The following is a 25,368-nucleotide window of genomic DNA, read 5'->3' as shown; positions in this document are numbered from 1 at the left end:
GAGACGCTGGGAAGTTGGGTAGGGAACTTTGGATTTTGGCATTAAGTTGGAAAGAATAATTATAAGTTAAGAGTATACATCATATTGTATGTTGGATGGGTCGTTATAAGTTGTTACATGCAAACGTTAAGGCTACAAACTAATAAAAGTAACTCGAGGATGTCGAAACCGTATGTGAATCGTTATTGCATGCTATGAATGTGGTTGTTTAGAATATCAGGTATGGGCTGTCCTGATTGGTATTGAACACATAATTATTGATGTTGTATCCGTAGTATGTGGTTGGTTTAGATACAAGAGAAAACATCGACGCTAAACATCTAGAAAGGAGTTACTAACGTTAGAATACGCTTGAATCTCCCGTACTAACCATAGTTGTTGGCGTCTTAATATAGGTTAAAGTATTATTGCAGGTAGCGTACACATATTATGACGAATAAGCACTAAAGACCCGGTCCGATCGGAAGCACTTCAAGGAAAGCTGCGTGAAAGTTCGTGACACCCGTTCCCATCGAGGTAGGTTACGGCTATTTATGCGTCTGTATCCTATTAGGCGAAACGTATGTAAATAGTAAAGTGATTGACGAAAGAAATGACATAGGCCCTCTGGCTGGTGCGTGAGGTAAATTCCATCTAGGTCGGGTATTACCACTACAGTGGCTTGCCGCCATTATTGTGATATCATGCGCGGCTTGTCGCCATTATTGTAATATCATGGCGGGTTCGTCGCCATTATTACGATATTGTTATGTGGTTTCGTCATTGTATTGTGATTTCATGTATTTGATATAATTCTCTCTCTGTTATCCCACCGGTCATATGGAAGAGGAAGGCTATTACCGAGAATTCCGAATATTGAATTGCAATCCCTAGTACGAATCTGAAACCGCCGATTGCGTGATTATCGAGGTTGATTCCATGCGAGGCATGCATCCCATATTCTATGTGCTATGTGATGTAATTATCACCTAATTGTATCTTTATCACATACTAGCTCCCTCACCTTATGAAAGGGAAGGGTAATATTGATGATCGAGCCGGGGCAATAATATGACTCGTACTTGTTTATCGCATATTGGTGATATAGCCGAGATCGATATCATGCATGACATGCTTTCATATTACCTTTATGTTGTTATAATGGTGAGGAGAGTGATCGAGACTCCGAGGTCTTTGCCGACAGGGTAAAAGAGAGACGTGAGTGTTTGTTGCCCGAGGTTTCTCGCCGGGAACGCGGAGTGTCCGATGCCCGAGGTCTTTGCCGATCGTGAGAGTGTGCTCCGTGATCCGAGGTTATATCTCGAGCGAGTGGTACATGGACTTCATGCGGTCCCCCATGGGTCATGACTATGAGGCATTGCCATAACACGCGTGTACCTGAGTGGAGTGGAGAGGTGACTACCGCATTGCATAACATTTACATAGCACGACATTGCATCGCATAGACCCATTTGAATGGTCATTCATGTCATTGCATGGCACATTCTCCGATTGATTCTTGATTTGTGAATTCCGAGTTGTTTTTGTGATATTTATTTTTAAAGGTTGGATGGAATCGAGGTTTATGTAATTCTCCTAGGCTTATAATCGAGATATTGGATCCCCGACTATCGTTAATGCAAGACTTTCTCGTCGTGCTAGATGTGTGATCGTGTTTGATTACTTATCTCGCTACTTGTTAGTTGCTTCTTGTTTATATGCGTGAACTAACCATTGTCGGCCTATGATACCTACGAAGCCTAGTGTTGTGCTCATACTACTTTCCACACCTCCTCTCGGAGGTAGTTATTTTCGTGTGATGTTCTAGAGTCTCACGACCGTTTTGAGGCATTCGTCAAAGACGTTTGGGTGAGCTATTGCAACCCGCAGTCTCTCCTTAGATTTACATTGTTCTTATCCTTAAACGAAGTCGTATCCGGTTTAGTCTCCGTTATCTATTCAAATTGTAAACTTCTTAAGCTCTTTATGAGTCTAGACCCGATTTTGGAAATTTCTTATAATAAAAGTATTTATTCCGCATGTTATATCAAATTAAGGTAGTTATCTGAAGGGTTCGCCCACCAGGGAGGGTTAGTGTGGGTGCCCGCATGATCCATGATTTGGGTCGTGACACATACCCTATTTTAACCTAGGTCAAAATAGTTTATAACATCCCGGTAATTCCGGGGTTAATTAAAGTACGGGAGTTGCCACCTAATTATTTACGGTGAATTAGGGCACCTAAGGTTAATTAAAGTAATTATCTAAAGTTGATTTAAAGTCAACGAAACCAAAAAGATCTAGGTAAGGGTTCAACTAACCTAGAGGGAAGGTATTAGGCATCCTCTAAGTTCCATTAACAATAGTTAGCCGACCAGACTTAAATTTAATTAGGCTAATAGTGTAAATGTGACATTTTAAATGTTTTGGAAAATAACTTATAAGTATATTGCTAAAATTTTAAAGTAAGATGTAATGATGTAATAATGTTATTTAAAATAAGACTTGTAGAAAATAGGATAATTTGCATATAAGTAATAGTTTTTTAGATGAAATTTTAACAGTTTTGAACTTTGGATAAACCATATTACAAAGAATGTAGAAAAATGCGATGTATAAATAGGATTCAAAAAGAAGTGAGTTTTCTTTTGTTGACTTTATTCGGTTATTTTAGACTAAAGTATACATAGCTGAATAAATCTTAAAAATACTGTTTATAAAGCATACTTGGATTAATACTTATAAATTAGTGACATCTAGAAAGTTTTAAGATAATAAAAGCGAATCACGATTCTTTTAACTCAAAATATATAGTTGTGCTATTTTAAAAATCAATTATTCTAAATAAAAATATATAGTATAGATAAATAATTTAACATAAAAAGGGGAATGAAACCTATGGATTAATTATTAGCTCTCTTTTAAATTAACTACTCATTACGCTAAAACTAAACCTACTAATTCTTTGGAGTTCACCTAAGCTAAGAAGAGACAAACAAGGTAAAGTATTAGTTGCACAATTCAAATTAAATGCACAAAATAAAACAAAGGAACAACTAAATTAAATGGGCTCAGCCCATTTTAGAGATCTGCTGCGACTGTTTGCTGTTGGGCTTTGGCCCGAAACTCGTTTCTTTCTTTTGAACATAGGCTGCGGACAGAACTGGACAAAGAGGGAATGATATTTTCGTTGGACCTCGGCCCAACACCGAATGCGGGAGACGAGTCCTTCGGACTCATACGCGATGTTCATGCATAAGATAAAGGAAAAGGAATTAGTATATAATCAAGGAACATGGTTAAATACATAAAATATAAACTTAAGACAGCTCAGTCGGTTATGTATATCCTGTGTATATTCAATATACTTTGCATATACATTCATATACATGATTCTACTACAGCCTAGTATACAAGCAAATAGCACCTAGACATGGTAGCAATAAACACTTACAATGTTTTAAGATTCGATGTCCCCTTTTAAACCAAATTCCTATATGCTCATCTAAGCTTCAATTGAATACGGAATATATATGTCTATATGATACTAACCATAAAAATAGAGTAAACACATATTTCACACATAGGCAACCATCTCGATCTAAAGGTGCTTTTGCCGCGCATGAATGCCATTCGATGGCAAAAGGAATCACTTGCTTCATTCTAAAACAAGAGCAAACATAGGATGCACGCGGAATGAGAATCCTTTCAATCAAAACCAACATGATTTCATCTACCGGCTTCAAAACAAATAGGGCATAATAGAAGAACACAAACAAAAAGAAGATTGAATAGCATAGGGACTGAACTGACTTAATCAAACGTATACTAAGTCACAACGAAAATGAACAGATTCGGGATTGTGCCACATCTAATCAAACAAATTTCCACTTTCAGGGAAAAGAAGTCATATTTAATATGGTGAGCCTCTTTATCTACGAAATCCAGGGGGTATGAATGCCCAGAATTTTCATGAGTGTGTTTAACCAGTTAAGTAGAAAGAATTTAGAAATGGACCATACTATAGAAATTAAAGGGAGTAAATTCTAACAGTGTCTTTCTTTTGACATGATATGCCAGCAACCATGTAGCAAAGAAAACCATCGTACACTCAAAGAACTGTTCAAAGCTGGCACATACGGCTATCAATTTGCTCAAGGATATACAAGGTATACATGATGTAATTGGTAAAATTTCTTAGTTTATTTTCAGTGGTTCAACTAAGCAAATAGAGGCCACAAACCATGCCACATAAGTAATTTCCGGACAGCTCCAACACAGACAGGCCAAAGGAAATATTTAGAATCACAGTTTGGATATCACACCCCTTCGTATACGCATAGCAGTAGCACAGGACATACTAATGCAATCAGCTACCTATGCTAATCATAGGTAAGGCAGCAAATACCCTTTTACAGCTTGAAATCATCCACTTAAACATAGTAATATTCGTTTACAACATATTATGCCCTTAAGAGACAACTTCAACTAACAGAGGACCCAATTTGAGGAAAACGATTAGTTGCATACAAAGTCCACCCTTATAGGGTCATATCAACATATGATTACTAATTAAGCGATTACGGTGTCCATACATACAACCCAAACTAATTCAAGAAACGCAAATATGCATGCTCATTGGTATCCTAGCGATTAGACCGAAACAGATCCAACTAACTAATCCTAAGAACAAGCAACGTGCTCGATACCTCTGCCCGACAGCCGAAACCAAACAAATTCATAGATACATGCTAAACTAATTAGACGAAACAAGAATGACAAACATGAGACTCCATACTTGGAATTTAATCTAAAACATAAAAGTATACAAACACATGCTGGAACAAGATCACACAGCAATAACAAACATAAGATGTGCTGATATCTAAACCAACCTAACGACGAACGGTAAGCACGGATTTGAGTGAAATGATAATAACAAGGCATCATAACATGATTTTCTATAGCAACGGAATTCTAACGGAACAACGAGTCGAAATGCATTAGATTTTACTGTTGGTGGTGCGATGAACGGGGCGTCGAAGGTCTCGAATATGTGTTCGAACTCGAACGCGACGAACGGTGCTTCGATAGAGCCCAAAATTTGATTGTATGAGAATATAGATGTTTTAGAGTAATGTACGGCTACTGTTTTTGAAACCCGAAAAGAACCCAATTTCAACAAATCCAAGATTTTGAATAACAGTCGGAAATATCGAAAAAATTGAATCTCCTCCCCCCTCGGCTACCAGTATAAGATGGTATTTATAGGATGAGTTAGGGTTTCGAGGTTCGATTTTGGGCGGGATTTGAAACCCAGATTCAAAATCGAATCAGAAAATTTCGTGCTAATCCGAACGTTGGGCTTCCTCACGTGATTTTGACTTGAGTATTATACCAAAACAGCTCGACCACTCTGGCCTTTGAGGATCTGCTGTGTTTCGAAGCAAAAATGGGAAAGCCTTTTTCTGTTCAACGTAGAACGACTCAGACGTAAGGACAAATCTTGTGTGGAAATGGAAAGACAGGACTGCTCGCGACTAAAGGGCCACTGCGGTTTGCTAAAATGGAGAAGAGGGAGAGAGAGAGTAGGGAGAGAGAGAGGGATGAAGTGCGGCTGGTTGAGGGATTAGGTTTAGGAACTGATGAGTGGGTTTTGAAAGGAGGTGGGCCGGTTCGGGTAGAGATGTTGGGCTGGTCTGTATTGGTCCGAAATGTGGGCTGTTAATTAATTCGTTTGGGCCCTATTTATTTGGCTGAAATTTCTCCTCCACTTAATTATTTGTTTGGGCTTCTAATTTAGCAACTAGTACAATATACATTATGTGAGGATGAATAATAATTAGTATGTAGAAAGTAAAGGATTTAATAAAGTAAAATTAATTTAACGAGTACAAATCCTAAAATCAAATGACGACGAACCATTTTGAAAGTTGTGATGAAGCAATGCTAGTAACATCGATAGTAAAATAGTGAAAATTAATAATAGCGAAAATAAAGTGTTTAGTTCGTCAATAAATTTAGAAGTCCCGAACAAAATAAATTGGAATAGAGGAGGGGCAAAATTGGGTGTCAACACCATGAATTCTGGAGATATTACGTATACGGAATTTGATACCAGATAAGGGTGTCAAGGGGGCCGGGCCAGCCCGAACCCTGCTCGGTAAACCCGGACCACTTCAACAACAACAACAACAACAACAACAACAACAAGCTCAGTATAATCCCACCATGTGGGGTCTGGGGAGGGTAGAGTGTACGCAGACCTAATCCCCACCTTGAAAGGTAGGGCGGCTGTTTCCAAAATAATTAAAAAAAAAGAAAGATAAGTACTACATTTATTACTAATAATAAGTATTTTAAAAACATTGTATCCCAATAAATTAGGAGTCTCTTTTTACGGAGCACTTTAGTTTTCTTTAAAATTGTATTTTAAAGCTAGACAATCTTGTTTCTCAACAAATATACCGTTGATATATTTTTTTCGATATATAGTATATATTAGATTGTGATAGTACTTATCTTAACAAATATACCTTTGATAAATCATTCAGTTCAATTTCATGCTTTTTCACAAGTGTCTACGCAACACACCGGTATTCCCCTCAGCCCCCACCCCTCTAATAGGCTAATACCCGACGCTCCGGACTTGTGGAGATATATGTCACCACAATGTTGACATTTAACATGTTCCTCATTTACTCGCTCAAAATGCATTCACACCGTACATGAAGTTGATCTTCGAACTCGAGGAGAAGGTGGAGGTGAAGTAATGTACACTAGTTGAATAACAAATTTAGATAAAGAGAGAATTGTGGAAGAATTGTGTGAAAATGAAAAAGAATGGAAGGGTATTTATAGTTTGAAAATATGACCAAAGTGAAGTTATTCATAAATTTAGGGATTCAAATAAAATTAGCAACGACTAGTTTTTTAAATTTACAACGGCTACTTTTTTGAATTTGATGATGATTAAACTTTTTTTTTTAATTTAGCAATTTTATCATTAGATGTAAATGTTAATTTTATTATTATTAGTAAATGTAAATGTCTATTTTTGTATTAGAACTTAAAAAAAAAAAAAAAAAAAAAGCCCGTCCCACTAACTATAATCCGGCCCGGCCCGGTTAGCCAGAGGTGTAGCCCCTATTCGGGGTGGTGGGGCCGGACACCCTTTTCCCTCTCCAAGCCCAGCCCCCTAACTTACGGCCCAGCCCCGACCCGCCCCCCTGTGGCCCACGTTTAAATGGCCCGGCCCGGCCCACTTGACACCCTTAATACCAGATATAGCGTCTGTGGTTTATGCTAATGGAATCAACATTTCGGGCACCTTTTTAAGAATATGCATTCAAAAGTTAATATTTATAGTATTTTCCAGAGTTTTACGCATGCACGCACATATACTCTATGTGATATATGTCGAAAATGATTACTCCCTCAGTCCCGAATTATTTAACACGTTTCATTTTTCGAGAGTCAAATGAGTTGGTCTTTGACCATAATTTTTTCATATGACTTTTAAATATTTTAAATTATTTATTATGGTGACTTATAGTACTTTTTACGAAGTTTTTCAAACATATAAATTTTATTTCGAAAAATTTAAAAATTCTATGTTCAAACACACGGTCAAAATTAAGAAATTTGACTCAAAAAGTGTCAAATAAATTGGGACATAGGGAGTATTTCAATTGAACCCACTATAACTCAATTGATTTAACAATGATTTTTAGATTATTCCATATTGTTGTCTCCTAATATGGTCTTGAGCAATCCTTAATTTATGAGCTAATTTTTTTTATATATATTACTTTTTTATATATATATTACTAAGCAAAATGAATTTATATAGTTAATAAGTAGCATAGCAAGAAGCATCAAATCCTTGATTTTGCCACGAAAGACCGTACTGCTTTGGGCCAGGAAGCGAAGGGAAATAAGCTCGACTATTTCTCTTCCACACTTCTTTTTCTCTGTACCCACAATTAACGCTTCAATTTTGATGTCCTCTTATTCTTCATTAGATGGTCTAGAGACCCTGTCGTTCTTTCCCAGTTAGACCCAATTTTTATTTTCTTATATTGATTTCATAGCCAGACTCATCCATATCTTGGTTTACTCAATATTGAGTCCCCCATGTTATGTTATTCACATGTCAGTAGCTAGGCTGAAACGTGCACTGGGTATTAGATTATCATTCCCACATTAATTGAGAGAATATGTAGTTGTCTCCTTATATAGTCGTGAACATGCTTCATCTTACGAGCTAGTTTTCGAGGTTTGAATTATGTCCGATGATCATTTTATTATCACTAATATACATAATTCATACTCTTGCATTCCACAAAGAAGAAAAGAACATGGGGATTTGCGCTTACAACTTGTTGGAGATAATAATTCAAAATTATAGGAAATCAAAATTAGTAAGGATTTGGTATTTTAAATTCATGTCTAGTTAGGATTTATAATCAAATTAGTATACGAATAGGTTTTCCTGTTTTGAGTTAAAGTAGGTTTCTCACTATTATAAATAGGGATGCTACTAGCTATTTTCATAACAAGAGAAAGAATAAGAGATATTTTAGAGATTCGTAGAGTCTATCAATAAAATATTTTCCTTCAAATTGGTATCAGAGCTTCTACGATCCTTGTAAAGAATCAAATAGCTTCCGCTACCGGCGGGCGGCTATAACCCATATATGCCGCCCGTCTGGCCAATGAATATATTGGCAAACGTCGGGCCAATGATAGATGCATGAACAATAATCATGCTGAGAATTCTTGAAAAAAATATTGCAGAGAGGTGCAAACAAATTTGCACAAGAGGAAGGAACAATCTTCTCTAGAAATTGGAGAAGTGGGTTGAAAAAAAGGGTGGTGACAAGTGCACCAACAGGGTTGGAGACAACTGCTTCAACAAAAATTTGGTGTTGGTGACAAGGGCATCAACGGGGTTGAAGACAAGTGCTTCAACAACATTTGGTGTTGGTGACATGTGCATCAACGCGTTGAAGGCAAGTGCTTCAACAAAAATTTGGTGTTCTTGACAAGTGCATTAATAGGGTTGAAAACAAGTGGGGTTGATGACAAGTGCTTCAACAAAATTGGAAGATGGTGAGTGACGGTTGAAGAGAAAGTGCTTCAACAATTAATGATGGGTTGAAAACAAGTGCCTCAGTAATTTGAAGATGGTGACAAGTGGATCAAGAATGAGATATACAATTTTGAATTACGGGAGAATGTTGGAAATAATAATTCAAAATTGTAAAAAACCAAAATTGGTTAGGATTTGGTATTTTAAATTCATGTCTAGTTAGAATTTATAATCAAATTAGTATAAGAATGAGCTTTCCTGTTTTGAGTTAAAGTAGGTTTCTTACTATATAAATACAGGTGCTACTAGCTATTTCCATACCAAGAGAGAACAAGAAAGAATAAGAGATATTTTAGAGATTCGTAGAGTTTATCAATAAAATATTTTCCTTCACAACTTTGTGAAACTCGTGTGTTTATGTGAAATTCCTTAGAGATATGGATTAATAAACTCACGAGGCACAGATAATGCAAGTAAATAAAGGGATTGCTTAATTATTAAATAGTATGCATGCCATTCTGTGGCTATAGGCCGACCTCAGACGTGTGGAATTGATACAAGATTCTGTTTCTCCTTTGAATTTGCAAGTGGATCAACGTACCAAGCAAAAGGGCTATCATCAAGTTGGAGAAAGGAAAAAAAAGAGGTTAACTTAGATTCTTGTACAGATAACTAGCGTGTATAAATACCCTTCTAGCTAGCTCATGATCAATGACTCTTTGTATAGTGTTCATCAATTATTCATCATGCAAAGAGGAAGAGATACTTTGGAACTTGCTGGCGTGATAGGTGATGTATTGGATCCATTCACAAGGTCTATTAGCCTAAGAGTTGTTTATAGCAATAGGGATGTTAAAAATGGATGTGATTTGAGGCCTTCTATGGTTATCAACCCACCAAGGGTTGAAGTTGGAGGGGATGATCTTCGCACTTTTTACACTCTGGTATACTCTCTCTCTCTCATATCATATATATATATATATATATATATATATATATATATATATATATATATATATATATTATATATATATAAGGGACAATCAAGGGGTATTTGTAGTCCTCACAAAAGTTTTCAATTTAATGTTAAACTTTTCAATTAATTACTTCTAGGTCCCGAATTTATTTTTTAAGGTCAAATTTATTTTTAAATTTTATTGTCTACTTTTCATTATTTTACTTTTACTACTATATATAAGGGAGAATACCTATTTTTTGTAATCTTCACGTAAATTTTTATTTACTCTTTTTACCCCTAATTAAAATTTTAGTGGCTTTGTGAATCTTCACACATTTTGGTAAATTTTGAAAACTTTAAGGGCTTTTTTCATGCCCCTAAAAATGATGATTATGAAAAATGTTATAGAGTCCCCTCAAAGCATACTCATACATATTTGAATCTTTTATGTAGAAATATTATTAAATTTATTTCAAATTATGTTTTTCCTTAAGACTTTATTATAGACACATAAAGAGTTATCATGTCATTCAATTCTATCTTAATATAGGCTTAATTATTGAACTAAAATATTATTCTAATAATACTATTTATTATTTATTAATGTTATTTATCATTTGCTATTTTAATTTTTTATTCGTCCATTTAGTAATTTCTTTTTAATTTTCTCCTACAATCTTATGTCGTACATGCTGGGGGACATAAGTAATTTATAAGGATTTCACTTAAGTTTGGATTAAGTTTTAAATTAAGAAAATAAATATAAATAACTTATATCATTGTTAAATACTTCAAAAATGTATCAAAATATGTAAATTACAGTCCCTCCGTCTCAATTGAAAAAATGAATTCCGAAGTACGGTAGTTAATTAATAAATTTATGTGCGCACACTATTAAAATAAAATTTATTTACTATATTAAAAGAGTAACTATAAAATATTAGTTTTATATATTCTGAAAATGTTTGAAAAAATAATGTAGTTAAAGAAAATACAATTTGATTTTTAAACAATAATAATACTAGACAATTGCAAAAATTATATTTTTTACTTTTGTCTTAAATATTAAAATATTTTGCAAAATATCGGATAATCAATATTTTATATAGTTTAGGATAAAATAGTTACGTTTAACATGAAAAAGTTATTATAATGTAGATTTCATAAAATGGTTTATTAAATTAAGAAAAGGTAAAAAATGTTATTTATTAACATGCATCTTTTGGAAGGTAAAAGAAAGCTTAAAGTGAGAACAATTAATTCTATTGACTTTTTAGTATTTTTTTTTTATTTAATTTGAAAGAATCTACAAAAAATTCTTGTAATATCAAGGCTTTTAATTATTTATATTTATTTGTAAGTTAACTTTATTTATTTCATCATGCAACAATATTTGCGCGTCAAATATATTTGACATACATTGAATACTGTAATATCATTGGTAAAAAATAAGTTACCCAGTATGAATTCAATTCAAAGAAACAAATGAAATTAATTTAACATATGAACACTCAATTTGGATCATCAGAGACTTTAATCTCAAAAAATTTAAGTAAAATGGAAGTTAGAAGAGCTTTCAAATGTGGTTTTTTTTTGTTTTTTTGTTAAAATCTAATATATAAACTAAGAAAAATACTTTTCTTTAATTTTCAGGTACTTTTTTGTGCTTTAATAGTTAGAAGTCTTTCGAAGTATCAGATTGATATTAAAAAAATAAAGCAGCAAAAGCAGAAAAATTTAAAAGATATCTACAAATTAAAATTTTAACGTCAGTTTGGGCCCGGACTTAGCATGGGCCAAATGACACTAGTACATATATATACACAATCTCACTATCGTTTTTGCTATATTGCACTAGCTGGCTATAGCTTTGATATACAAAATTTTATTGTTCATTTTGTACACATATCGTGAAAATACTTTTTCTATTATGAGCGGTAGTGACGTTTGAAGACATCATATCTGTTTGCTTTGATGCTAAGTTAAAACGTGTGATCATTTCATCAAAAAAGTTAATAAGTCGTTAAATGAGACGAAAGTCTTTTCCTTGAAAAATGTTTTGAGATGAAAATTAAAATATTATTGGGGGTTTGGTAGGTGAATGAAAACATATATTTAAAATTGATAACAATATTAACAAAAATCAGATCGTGTTCCGATGAAGGATTGATAATAATGTCTAAGTATTGGTTGGTGTTAGTGATGATATGAAATTGAAAGTTAAGATAGTCACGAGTGAAATGACTTTTGTGCATCCACAAGTGAGTGAAGTCATTGTCTCACTTTTGATGACGGAAAATCCAAGTTTGCATCTTAAAAGTATTTTCTAATGAGCAAACATCAACAAGTGACTCTCTCATGAAAAATATTTTCTGAAAATAAGACTTCCGTCATATCAAACACACCTTAATCTTGAACGTTTTACAAGGGGTGTATGAGAATTTTTCTGCTCATGTTTGTGTAGGTTATGGTGGATCCTGATGCTCCAACTCCAAGCAACCCATGCCACAAGGAGTATTTACACTGGTAAGTTCTTTTTTTGAAAAAATAAAATAAAAAATTAGCCAAGAATATTACAGGTGTCTAATTTGTAGCAAACTATCAGATTTTTGTGCTGGCTTTAGTCAATTATATCATGCAATTAAGAACCGACTTAGGCCTCATTTGTTTGCACTTATTGGAGGTCTGAATCTGAATGGTTCAGACCTTAAGCCATTAAGTGTATTTGTTTGCATTAAGATCTAAGCACTTATTAGGTCTGAATAGGTCTTAATCATTAAGATCTTGAACCAAGTCTTAATATCATTAAAAAGTATTTTTGTATGAAACTTTTTTATCACCAGCTCCAATCCTAACCCCAATCCTCCACCTCAACCCCACGCACACCCACCCACCCATCCACCTCAACCCCACTCCATCACCCACCCACCCTCCACTCCAACCCCCCACTCCCCACCACCAACCCTTACCCCACACCACCCACCCCTAGTCCCCACTACCCCCCACCTTCCACCACCAACCCCACTCCCCACCAACCCCAACCCTCACCCCAACCACCCACCACCCGCTCACCCCTCCACCACCACTCAACACCCACCGCGACTATAAAACATCTCCATCATTACTAGTGAACATAAATGTTTCATTTTTTTTTATCAAATAATTTATTTTATTAAATTTGTATTTATTTTCTACTATTTATATAGTTACTTTTTAATTTAAATTGTATATTTATTATGTTTAAATAAATACATTATGCACATTCAGATATTGAAAAACAAACAGTCTTAATCATTCAGTATTCAGACCTAAAGATAACATCTTAATAATTCAGATGTGTATTCAGATTCAAACGTCTTAATCTTAATGAAAACTAATGAGGCGTTAAAGTGCTCTAGCTATACTAGTAAAGTTGATTAATTTTTTGGATACACCGTTTCTACTGAATTCCAACAACACCTAAAGTATTAATAAGAGATACTTTTGTGATATACTTTTCCCTAAATATTATACGTATGGATATCAATTATCTATTTATCCTCGAATATAAGCAACAATTCTATTTGGATATAGTATCTTGGTCGAAATGGTGATATATATACCAAGAGGATTAGATTTTAAGTAGCTGGTAGCAAAGGCGGATCCAGGATTTAAACTTTATGGGTTCAACCTTTTAAGATTCTTAGCGTTGAATCCATGATATTTTAAAAGTTATGGGTTCATGTCTACTATTTATTGCAATTTTAATAAATTTTTACACATAAACTTATGTGCCGCGTTGAAAGTTATGGGTTCAATTGAACCCCCATCTATAATACTACATACGCCCCTGCCAGGTAGGGTGGATGGTAACTACCCTTCCATCCTTAATAAGTCTCAAATTCACCCCCTTCAACTTTTAATTATTAATTGCATTTCTATGAAATATAGAATCATTATTCAAGTAACACAGTTATAAATTGTTCTCTGATTAATTTTGTTAGGATGGTCACTGATATCCCAGCAACCACAGGAGTGAGCTTTGGTACGTACTCTATCCTAATTCATAGTACTAGTTTGTCAGCACTTTCAGTACATTTTTTTTTTACATATTACTATTATTTAATATTTATCAAGTGATTTATCCGTAATTACTTAATAACTAATCTGATTATGTAAATATAATTTCGCAATATATTTTCGCACAGTCAGTAACTAGAAGTTAAACTCGCAAGTATTTTCTTTTCTCCCTTGAGAGCTAAAGGTGAAAAAAGAGAATCCAACATTGAGGGTTAAATCGCTCAAAACTTAAATAGGACATTTGACTGTTATGTATCTTTTGTATATGTGAAAATTGTAGGGGCTAGTCACTTCTCAAATTGCTTTTTAAAAAATAGCCCATGATTGAAAATTTCGCTGAAAAGTAATCACTTGATGGCAAAACTCTGTCATAAATTTTAAACTTAAACAAGTAAAAAGTCCAGGATACTGTCATGATTTAAGTATCATGGATTCCAAAAAGGGATTTTCACACATTATAGCCGACTCCCAAACTAATAGCTTTAAATGTGCTCGCTTTTTTATTAATGTAATAATATACATTTAAGACACATTTTATACATAATGAGTGTGTGTGTGTGTGTCTATATATATATATATATATATATATATATATATATATATATATATACTAGCAGATGTAATTAGTTTTGACCGAATGGCCAAATATGTTAAAATCTCTTTCAATAATAGTTCCGGAAAAAGGCTATTTTTGAACTTTACCCTTTATATATTTGATTGTTTATTATTGTGCTTCTAGGCAATGAAGTTGTATCTTATGAGTGCCCACAACCAACAATGGGAATACATCGACTTGTTCTTGTGCTATTTCGTCAATTGCGTCGAGAATCTGTCCGTGCTCCAGAAAATCGTCAGAATTTCAATACAAGAGATTTTGCAAAGATCTATAATCTTGAATTACCCGTTGCTGCTGTTTATTTCAACTGTCAAAGAGAAAATGGTACTGGTGGCCGTCGAGTATAATCTTGCATATGTTTTTCGGATTCTCCAGAATCTCATGTCGAATCCTTGAAGAATTTGACATGCAATTGATATTTTGAAGAATCCGAGCAGCATAGAATCTTACTAGTCAGTATTATCCATGCATGCAACTATGAAGTATTTGTATTCAAGAAATAATTAAAAGCATGCATTATAAATAATCAGAAACAACAATAGCATACAAGTATTGATAACTATATAGGTCGTAGTAGTCATCTTGTGTAATTTCAGTTATCCTAAAAAGAATCGGTGACTGCATATATACATATATAGAACAGCAGTAAAGAAAAGAGTAAAGTTTCTTCTCTCTTATAGTATTACAATTTACAACCTTACATTAATCAATGTCAATTTTGTTACATGGTGTTAGTTCATTAGATAATAATTTAAGAAAGTAAAAAAAATAAAAAATAAATGGAACTTGTGGTCTAAAACAAGTTATCAATATTTGTGTATCTATAAATTATATTTCATTAAGGGTAAAATGAGAAATTTAAAATTAAAATCTTTTCAAATATAAAAAGGTATCGTATTTTTGGAACTAATTAAAAAAATGCATTATATAATTATGACCGAAGGAGTACATGATACGGAGAACTCAGGTTTTCCAACTGATGCAAAAATCAATATAACTAAGAGTCCGGAACTTTTTTAACCCAAAAAATAAATTTTGGAACCAAACTAACCCATTAAAAAAAAAAAAAAAAAAAAAAGAACCAAAGTAGGCTTCACGCAGAGATTCTGTGCGTGAAACAGTTCCCCTTTTTTTTTTCTTTTCTTTTATTAAGCTATCAAAATCACGTTTTTTTCCATACTTTGGGCAAAGATTAGTCATGTTTCAAAATCTCGAAATATCAATATGTTATATAGAACTTAATATATTTTTTTGCGTACAAAGGGGTTAGTTTGGTTCCAAAAGTTAATTTTTGGGTTAAAAAAGTTTCGGACTCTATAACTAATGAACTTGATTTTCATACAAGACGAACAAATTTACCGTACTACATTTTCTGCAAATTAGGAACTTAGGAAGTAGTGAAGAAAAAAAAAATATGAATAGTGAGAACTACCAAGGTACTTAGTGGGATGAATTAATCCTTTTATCTTTGATTAGAAGTTTCGAGTTCAAATTCTGAGAATGAGTAGGAGAAATTTCTGTTCGGGAGCGCTTACTCCTTAAATAAACACTAGACGATGTGAATCTGAATTAATTGGACGTTGAATTCGGAATATATACCAGATGATTATAACAAAAAATATTGAAGATCGAAGAGGGAGGGGATCGATGACATAGCCACATATGGTCAATTGGATACCTTTTATGAAAAGTTATCCTCCCTCCGTCCCAAATTAGGTCATTTTCTACTTCTCGGGAGTCAATTATTTGATTAATCTTCGAAACTAGATTAGATTAGATCAATTCTATATTTTACGATTAATTTAGATATTAAAAAACTAAACTAAAAGTACTAACTTTTTTCATGTAAATTTGATAAAAAATAAATCTGAAAATATTGGTCAAAGTTCACATAATTTGATTCCGGAGAAGCGGAACATGACAAACAATCTGGTCTGGAGGCCGGAGTATAATATATATAAACAAAATACATTGTATTTATCTAAAGTTATTTTTTATACAACAACATACTCAGTGTAATCTCACAAGTGGGGTCTGAGGAGGGTACAATGTATGCAGACCTTACTCCTACCTTGACAGGGAGAGAGGTTGTTTCCGATAGACCCTCTGCTCAAGTAAAACAACAACATAACAATTACAAAAACATATGCAATAGCAATATCATCATAGTAAGAAAGCTGAAGCAGAAGAAACAGCAAGTAGTAATAGAAAACTAAGAATACGAAGAACGGGAATACTAAAATAATAACAAAGATGATAATAATACTAATCCTATTGGTAAGGAAAATGATACTATTCCTATTAATATCCTTACTATTCCTATTAATATCCTTTCACCCTAATCCTTGGCCTCCATACCCTCCTTTGTCCTCGATAAGCTCAAAACTTGCCATGTCCTGCGTAATCACCTCTCCCCAATACTTCTTCGGCCTACTTGTACCTCTCCTCCAATTCTCCATTGCAAGCCTATCATACGTCCTATCTAAAGTTATTTTTTATACATATATGTTAAATCTTAAATATTTTTTGCTAAATTCTTAGCGACGCTACCAGAGAGGATAATGATCTGATCGGATCAGACCGGATCGTTGGAACGTTAACATTATTTGAAAGGAGAATTGGATAGATGCTTGAGGACCAATGACGACTAGTTGCCACAAATTAACTGCCATAAGAAAATCCATTGGATGGAACTAGTAAAACAGCTTTACTGTTGGGTAGGACCCCAGTAGAAAAAGCTTTAGAATATTTACTTATTGGGTAAACCAAATAGACATTCATGTCTAACGGTAGGACAAGTTCAACTTCAGACCCTAATGTCAACTATATTTTGAAATATGAGATTCATGTGTTCGAAGTTAATTTTGAAACGGTTAATCTTACAAAAAAAAAAAATACGAACTCGGGCTATGCCTTAAATCATCATTCTCAAATTGACTATCTGTGCACAAAGGCATATTCAAAATTTTAATAAGATATGTGTACTATTACGAAGAAGAGAATTCTTTTTTTTTTTTTAAATTTTCCAGGTTTGAATTCCTGGTGCTGATGTATTTGTTTATGTAAGAAATACAAAAAGTATGGGGGGTACTAGACCAATACCCCATGTATACATCACAGATTGCAGTGCAATCTAAAAAACACAACAAAGAGACTGTTTATATATCATGTTGCACATTCTCTTTGTTCCAAGGCTAAGTATTTAGCTAACAAAAAAGTTGGCCTTGTCATATTTGATCCTCATGTTAGGAATCTGTCTTTTATCCAGTGCAAAAAGTTTTTTTAGCACCAGAAGGCAGATGGTCATAGCTGCTGTAGAGAGTTTGTTCTCCCAATGTTGTGGCTAATTTAGCAAGATAATCAGCCACTTTGTTGGCTGATCTATAGCAGTGTAATAAAGTGACATCACTATTGTTAGTCAATTCTGCAGTATCCTCTACAATGGTCTTCAAGTTAAGATTTTGAGTGCTCTTGCTCTTCATCATATCTACAATAAGAAGAGAATCCATCTTTTGAGTGCTCTTGCTCTTCATCATATCTACAATAAGAAGAGAATCCATCTCAATGATGATGTGTTAGTATCCACTGTCTCTGCACCAACCAACAACATCCCTAGTAGCCAAAGCTTATGCCATGTTGTGATCTCTGCATAGAACTGATGTAGCAAAGGCAAACAAAAATTCCCATTGTTGTCCCTAGCTATTCCATTCTCTTTCAAGAAACTTCTATCTGTGTTGACCTTTATCCAACTGCTCCTAGGAAAACTCCAAGTTACAATTTTGATGGTTGTTTTGTGCCTCATTCTCTCCACTTTTTTTCACACAACTATACCCATGGTATGTCCATCTTGTGTGAAGGAAAAAATTTATGCATTGAGGCTCTTATTAGCCATAGGATCTACTGCTCCATTCTCCTGATGTAAAATCTTGTTTGACTTCCATATCTGCAAGTGCATCTTGTTTTCCAAAGCACCCAGCATATCACAACAGGTGTGATTTGGATCATCATTTTGTGAATAACATTTCCTCCTTTGTCCTGCCACTAATTTTGTAGGAAGCTCTCTTGGTAGAATGACTCGTTTCTACTTTGATAATACTATTCCCTTTATGATCTCCATAGGTTGACCATAAGATTTCCATAAATTTTGAGCGGAGCTCACTATCTATGAAGAGATGCTTGATGGTCTCTGGTTGAGGATTTGCACAGCATAAGCAATCCATTGGACTTCTCTTCCATGACCCGCAAATAACATCATTAAAAGGCAACTTAAACTTAATTAGTCTCAAAGTCAAGGTAACATATAGCTTTGCCAACCATTTAGTATTTTGATAACCTTAGAAAGCATCTTCTCAAAATATTCATTCCTCTTTCTTCCTAGGTATATAGGAAATCTAAGATATTCAAAAAGGAATTCTTTATTAAGAAATCTAGTAGCACGTCTTATCTTGTTGATCCTGCTAGGACCATTTCCGGGAGCATGAGGAAAAAACATTTGTTTTTGTTCAATTTTTGCCCAGAGCTTTTTTCATACCACTTAATATGCTTCATAAACCGGAGTATGCATCAAGGTCCTCACACACAATCCAGGACCCCTCTACATTCAAAGCTTCGGCACACAACTCAATGTTTTTATCAGGGTCTCGACATACAACTTTGTAGTCTACTTCAATCCATGGCTCTGAGTTCGGTCGCCCTTCTAGCAATAGATCATTTTCCTCCCCAATAAGTTTTTTCGAACTACAATCGGTCTGACTCCCATCACAGGGATATGTAGGTAGCTCGAATTCAAGCACGACCGTCTTTCGTCCAACACTTGCTAGGACCACTCCAACAACACTGGGGCAAAATTCTGATCGGACGATCAAAATTTGCCACAACATCCATTAGTTATCATTTTTCGAACTACATTGACCTGATTCTCGTGATGGACGAGATATGTAGGAAACTCTATACAGAGTTCGGTCACATCGGAATGATAATCATTCTTTCCCCAACAAGTATACAATCTTGCACCCTCCCAGCGTCTCGTAGCTCGACACTGGGGCAATTTTGGAAGCGATGACGTGGGTACGTGAATGTTTTCGGCCCTGAACAATCCTACCCTTTTTATCATTTTTCTTTTTATCACAACCCTGCCGACGGATGGAGAGCATTATCAAAGCTCTATCAACATCTGGCTTCTTTCTCCGTACATATCCTTTTAGCAATTTTTCGTCGAGCCAAAATCGGCTACACATCAACGTCTTCGTCCGAAAACTCTTTCATCATCTCCGGTCGAAGAGGGACAAGGTTGACATCTAGTTTTGGCTCGTCGTGCTTAAAATTAACGCTTTGGGAGCCCCCGATTCGTTAAAGAGCGCGAAATGACATTTTTTACACATTTTTGCATTTTTTGACAATTTATCAATAATTATCCTTATTTTAGGAATTTTATCAATTTATTGTCATTTTTAAGAATCATTATTTTTGCACATGTACAGCGTAATACTACCATTGTGTGCAATTAATAATCGTTTCTTTTATTTTATAGCAATACATTTCTTGTATCTTATGCGTTAAATTTTATACTTACATTATTATTTATACGTGTATTAGTTAACTATATTTTACAGTCCGTCAGTGTAGAGAAAATCGAAACAGTTAATTTTAAACGTGAAAAAAAAAATTCGATCAAGTCAAGATCTCGTCATCTTTTAAAAAGTTAACATTTGAAGTGATAGATTGGGTTCTTCATCCATTGATTAATAAATTTTTATACATTGGTTAAAAGGATGAAATCCCCATTAGACAATAATCTAAGGATTAAAATGAGCATTGAGGGGACAAGGGGGTATGGCTTTATATTTTTTGGATAATAAAATGGGTCACTTTATTTTATAAAAGAAATTAGGGGGTTTAATTTTATTTTATCATCTTTTGTCTTCATTTACACACACACACAATATAAATATTTTCAGATTCCCAAAACCTTAAACTCCTCTCTTCTTTCTCCCCTCCCTTTTCTCTTTCCAGCCGCCATCCCCGACGACCCATCACCACGTCGGAGCTCCGAGCTCCGGTGAACCCCAACAACACCCCAACATCACAACGACATCATCGCTCTCCTCCTTCCCCTCTTTGTCTTTTTCGGCCGCTCCGTGACAGAGCTTAGCTCACTGCGAACCGGGAGCGACCAACAACCGCACACCACGACACCTGCATCAACCACCACTGCCCCATCACGTCACCACCATCACTACCAACCAACAACACCACCAAAGCTCTGACGAACCACCAGCCCACACTCCTCTCTCTCTCCTCTTTCCCTCTTTGCTTCCGCTCGCCTCACTCCCTCAACCACACTACCACCGTTCTCCACTGCTCACTAACACCCCAGTCCTCTTTGTATCACGTTGACGCCGTCACTATTCTTGCCGGATACACAGATCTGGCCAGAAGAAGTTCGACGCCGGCGAGTTCCGTTCTAACAATGGCGGACCAGTTGCTGCGCCGTTCCTTCTTTCTCTCTTCTATTTTCCTTTTATTTTTTTCTTCACTGCGTTTTGGTGTTTACAAATGGGATTTCGATGAGCCCTGAACTCCGGCGAACTATGTGGGTTGTTACACTGTTTTGGCTTCATCCATCGTGATATTTTTTCTTTCTGCTACTGTTGCTGATTTTGATTATTGTTGGACTATTTCTTGCACTTTCTTTTTTTAACTGCCGCTAACGTTTTTCGCCGAAGCTACTACAGGTTTATTTTTTGCTTGTTTATGACTATTATGCGCCATGTTTGGCTATTGTTTTTATTTTCTCGAGAACTTGGCTCTGCTACGGGACTATTCTTGACCATATTTGTGCTTTTTAAATTGACTGCCATCTTTTTCTGTTAGCGCTTCTATTTCATAATATTTTTTACATTATCTTTTGCTAAATATATGTTGGTTTTGTGCTCGGTAAATATGACTCCGGCGGCCAACGAGACTGTTTTTGATGCTTTTATCCTTTTTATCATTTATTTAAATTCATTTGTGCTAATACTAAAACCAAATGGCCGATGAAGAAATTTCTATCGATTTCCAAGGCCTCCCATGTACAAAAGACGGATTTTTTATTTTAAGTTTATTCATTATTTCTTTAATTCATTCGATAGTTATTTATTCTCTTACTAGCACTTTACTAAGTGTTTATACGAGGTACCGAGATACATCCAGAAGACGACACTCGAAAGGAACCCGAAGACTTCGTCGAATCAGCATTTGTATTTACTTTCCGCATTTTTTATAAGCGTACAAAACATAAACTATAGTATAGTGAAAACTTTATTTTTTGGAATGACTGGCTGATATATTTATTTACTTGTCACCTTGTTTGTTAAACTTAAAATTGTCATTTGCTTTAGGCAAGACTTAGGTCGTCAATACTTCCATAACTAGATTAAATTGACTTGGTACAAATACTTTGTTAAATAAATTCACACTTTTGATGATTAGGCAAAAATACTAGTCCATCCTTTATTTTATATTCTTTATACACTCTTAATACAACTTATATTTTATATTGTTTCGTGTACACTAATACATATTTTTAATTAAGTTAAATCCACATTTTGAAGCTAGGCAAATATTAAGTCGCCCATTTACAAATCTTTTATTCTTTAGAGGCATTACACATTTTCATTCATTTTTTATCCACAATTCCTTATACTTATTTTTTACCAATACTTTTTACAATTATGCTGTTCCTTATTCTTTTGATAAGATATTCATTAAACAAACACTCTTTTTAACTAAACGGTAGAAACAAGTCAAATAAATTTCACTTTTCTAAATAATTTCGTTATATAAAATCTTTACATTAATGAATATTCGGAAATTATTTTTACATTCTTTATGCACTAATATACCTAGTTATACAGTTCTTTATACATTTTAGGTTTGACGTACACTCTTTTACACTTGAAATATGTTTTTTATATGTTTAATATACATACATTCTTTTAATATACATAGACGCACATTCTTTATATCCTTAATATATTTATTTTTACATAGTCTTACATTTTTTTTTATATATATATATTCTTAATATAGTTATACATTCTTTACACTAACATATATATACACTCTTTGTACTAACAGATATACTTTTATACTTACGAGGTACATTCTCTTTATACTCTTTTATATATTCCTTTTTACTATACATTCTTTATGAATACTTGATACTTGATATAAATACATTTTTATACATTGTATATACTTAATATATTATCACCTAGTGTAGCTTTTCATGAAGTCATAACATTTTGAAAACAGGTAATAATAATGATAAACAAATAGATAATCCCCCTCTAGTGTTCGGTTAAATTAAGTTTAACAGCCCGTTTAATCGGGCCAGCTCAGAGGGATACTTTTAATACCTTTCCTCAAGGGTAAATAAAAATACTTATCTTGAATCTCATAGGTTTCATGGACTAAAATGGAGTAGACACACAAATACATATAGGTTTCCTGATTTTCCTAAAAAATAAGGTGGCGACTCTAACCCTTTTAAAACCAGTTAGAAGAATCGGGAAGTTGCAAACTATCTTGGACCCGTTCAAAATAGGGCGTAACAGTTGCAATTTTAGTAATTTTTCAAATGTGTATCTATTCTCCATGTCAAAAATATTGGGATCGGTTGAATCCATTTACTGTATGCTATATCCTTCGACCCAATGCTATTAATTTTAAGGCCAAACCCATCACTCCACTTCGTGGTCGTCGGGTTCTTTCGGAACAGGCCTCAAAGTGTGCCTTTTTATTCCATTTAGACATCTCAAGTGGACAGTTAGCTCGGTGTTTCATTTAGACAATTTTTTCTGGGAATCAGCTAAAATTGCAAAATGAGTGTCATACACTCGCTAATGACGTGGCAGGGTGACTAATTAAAATAGGACATGTGGCAATTGGGTGTAAAATAATAATTTAAAAATCAATTACAAGAAAAAAGAAAAGGAAAAAATTATTTTTCACCAAAATAAATAAATAAATTACCTACTTTTCTAAACCCTCCCCCACCCACCCTACCCCACCTCCTTCCACAGTTTCTGCTACTACTTGCCGAGCACCATTTTTTTCTTGTAATGGCTCCATTTTTATTTTTTTGTTTTCATTAGATTTTGATCCATTTTGAAGCATATAATTCAAAATTTGGCACTAATCTATAGCCCCCGTTTCATTATTTTTTTGTTTTTGGAGTCCTCCGATTTGGAAATTTGATTTTCGAATTTGAAGCTTTAAGTTACGTTAATGGCGAGTTCCTTAAATCTCAACCAAATAGCACCAAATTTCGGATTCGAACTCCTCTCTCGACGTTATGTTCTTTTGAGATATCACCCATCGAAAATGGAGCCCGTTTGAGGGCAACTGAAAATTCAAATTGGAAGCTTTGAAGCTTCAACAATGGCGGCTTGACTTTCTTCTTCAATGGAGATATGCTACATTCAATCCAAACTAACAAAACGGTGATTTTGATAGCTCCTTCAATTGATTTTGAATTATGGAAAGGTGAAATTATGGATGATATGGTGAAGAAAGTGGTAGGAGGGAGGAAGAAGATGAAGGAGAAAAAAAAAAAAACACACACACACACACACAAAATTATTCGCTTTCACGCTCCAAAAAAATGTGAAGGACACGCACATTGCCACCTCTGCAAAAGGTGTCTAATAACACATTTTAATTCAAGTTCAGAATGCAAATGGAAAGGGCGTGCGGGGGTGTACAAGTGAAAGATGCCGAGGCACCTTGGGTGGCTCTGACGGAGTTGGCCTAATTTTAATATAGACATTCGATTTAATTATACACAATTAATGATGATTAAAGAAGGAGAATAGCGATGATTTCAATGTGTCAGATTTGGAGATTTTGAAAGAATAAACCAAAGAAAGAAAGATTTTTTTTAATTAAAATGCGGGAGGGGACTCTCTCTCTCTCTATATATATATATATAAAAAAATACCCACCCCCCATAAGTACATACATATATGTTTAAGTAATTTTAAAGAAATATAATATTATTATGCATGATTACAGAGAGAAGCATAAGTATATGTTTAAGTAATTTTAGAGAAATATAATATGATCATACATGGCCTATGAAGAGGAGCACAGGTTCACTTGAACTCATGCCCCACATATAGATACGCCCCTAACCACTTTATTCGCCTACGCCCCTAACCACTTTATTCGCCATTTTGTACACGAAACATAACTATATATATGTAAATGTAAAAAATGCAAAAGCTTCAATAAATATTAGGTTTCATCCGTAATTTTAATGATAAAATATACAAAATTTAAACTCAAAATTATAGAGTGCAATTATAAATTCGCCTCTAATCAAATATAAGAGATGGAGAGAAATATGAGTGTCCAAAGGAGAAGAGATCAGAGCGTTGACATGTGTCTTGATCATAAGAAACAGGATTGGGAGCCCAAGAGTTTCTCCAAATATTGATATATCCAATAAAATTATATGCCCGTCAGTCAAGTAGATTTGATAGATAGATGATTTGCCAATCTTTAATTCATGGCCGCTTATTATGTTGCATATTCCCAATTCTTGGCTCTCAGCAACCAGTAGAACTTTACCAAAAAAAAAAAAAAAAAAAAAAAAAAAAGGAGAGAGAGACATAT

The 25,368-nt window shown here is 34.3% G+C and overlaps 2 protein-coding genes across 2 annotated transcripts in view; one reads left to right on the top strand and one right to left on the bottom strand.

Moving 5' to 3' along the window:
* The window catches only part of LOC132059083 (SART-1 family protein DOT2), a 93,262-nt gene extending 73,702 nt beyond the window's left edge, over nucleotides 1-19,560 (bottom strand). The window contains exon 1 of the mRNA XM_059451569.1: nucleotides 19,557-19,560. The gene's annotated coding sequence lies outside the window, so the exon portion shown is untranslated. The remainder of the gene's footprint in view (nucleotides 1-19,556) is intronic.
* On the top strand, nucleotides 9,627-15,378 carry LOC132059078 (protein TWIN SISTER of FT-like). The gene is made up of 4 exons (XM_059451563.1): nucleotides 9,627-10,017; nucleotides 12,496-12,557; nucleotides 14,015-14,055; nucleotides 14,830-15,378. The coding sequence occupies exons 1-4, from the start codon at nucleotides 9,778-9,780 to the stop codon at nucleotides 15,051-15,053; spliced, it is 567 nt and encodes a 188-aa protein (XP_059307546.1). The 5' UTR covers nucleotides 9,627-9,777; the 3' UTR covers nucleotides 15,054-15,378.
* Nucleotides 19,561-25,368: the final 5,808 nt, after the last annotated feature.

The sequence above is a fragment of the Lycium ferocissimum genome, chromosome 6, assembly GCF_029784015.1.
Source record: "Lycium ferocissimum isolate CSIRO_LF1 chromosome 6, AGI_CSIRO_Lferr_CH_V1, whole genome shotgun sequence".
NCBI lineage: Eukaryota > Viridiplantae > Streptophyta > Magnoliopsida > Solanales > Solanaceae > Lycium > Lycium ferocissimum.
The sequence above is the reverse complement of the archived record's forward strand: the minus strand, read 5'-3'. Positions and strand labels throughout refer to the sequence as shown.

Excerpts from the sequence above, each read along its gene's own strand:
- LOC132059078 (XM_059451563.1), top strand. The coding sequence starts at position 9,778 with ATGATCAATGACTCTTTGTATAGTGTTCATCAATTATTCATCATGCAA. Across the intron at positions 10,018-12,495 it reads TTCGCACTTTTTACACTCTG|GTTATGGTGGATCCTGATGC; the intron begins GTATACTCTCTC and ends ATGTTTGTGTAG. Across the intron at positions 14,056-14,829 it reads AACCACAGGAGTGAGCTTTG|GCAATGAAGTTGTATCTTAT; the intron begins GTACGTACTCTA and ends TTGTGCTTCTAG.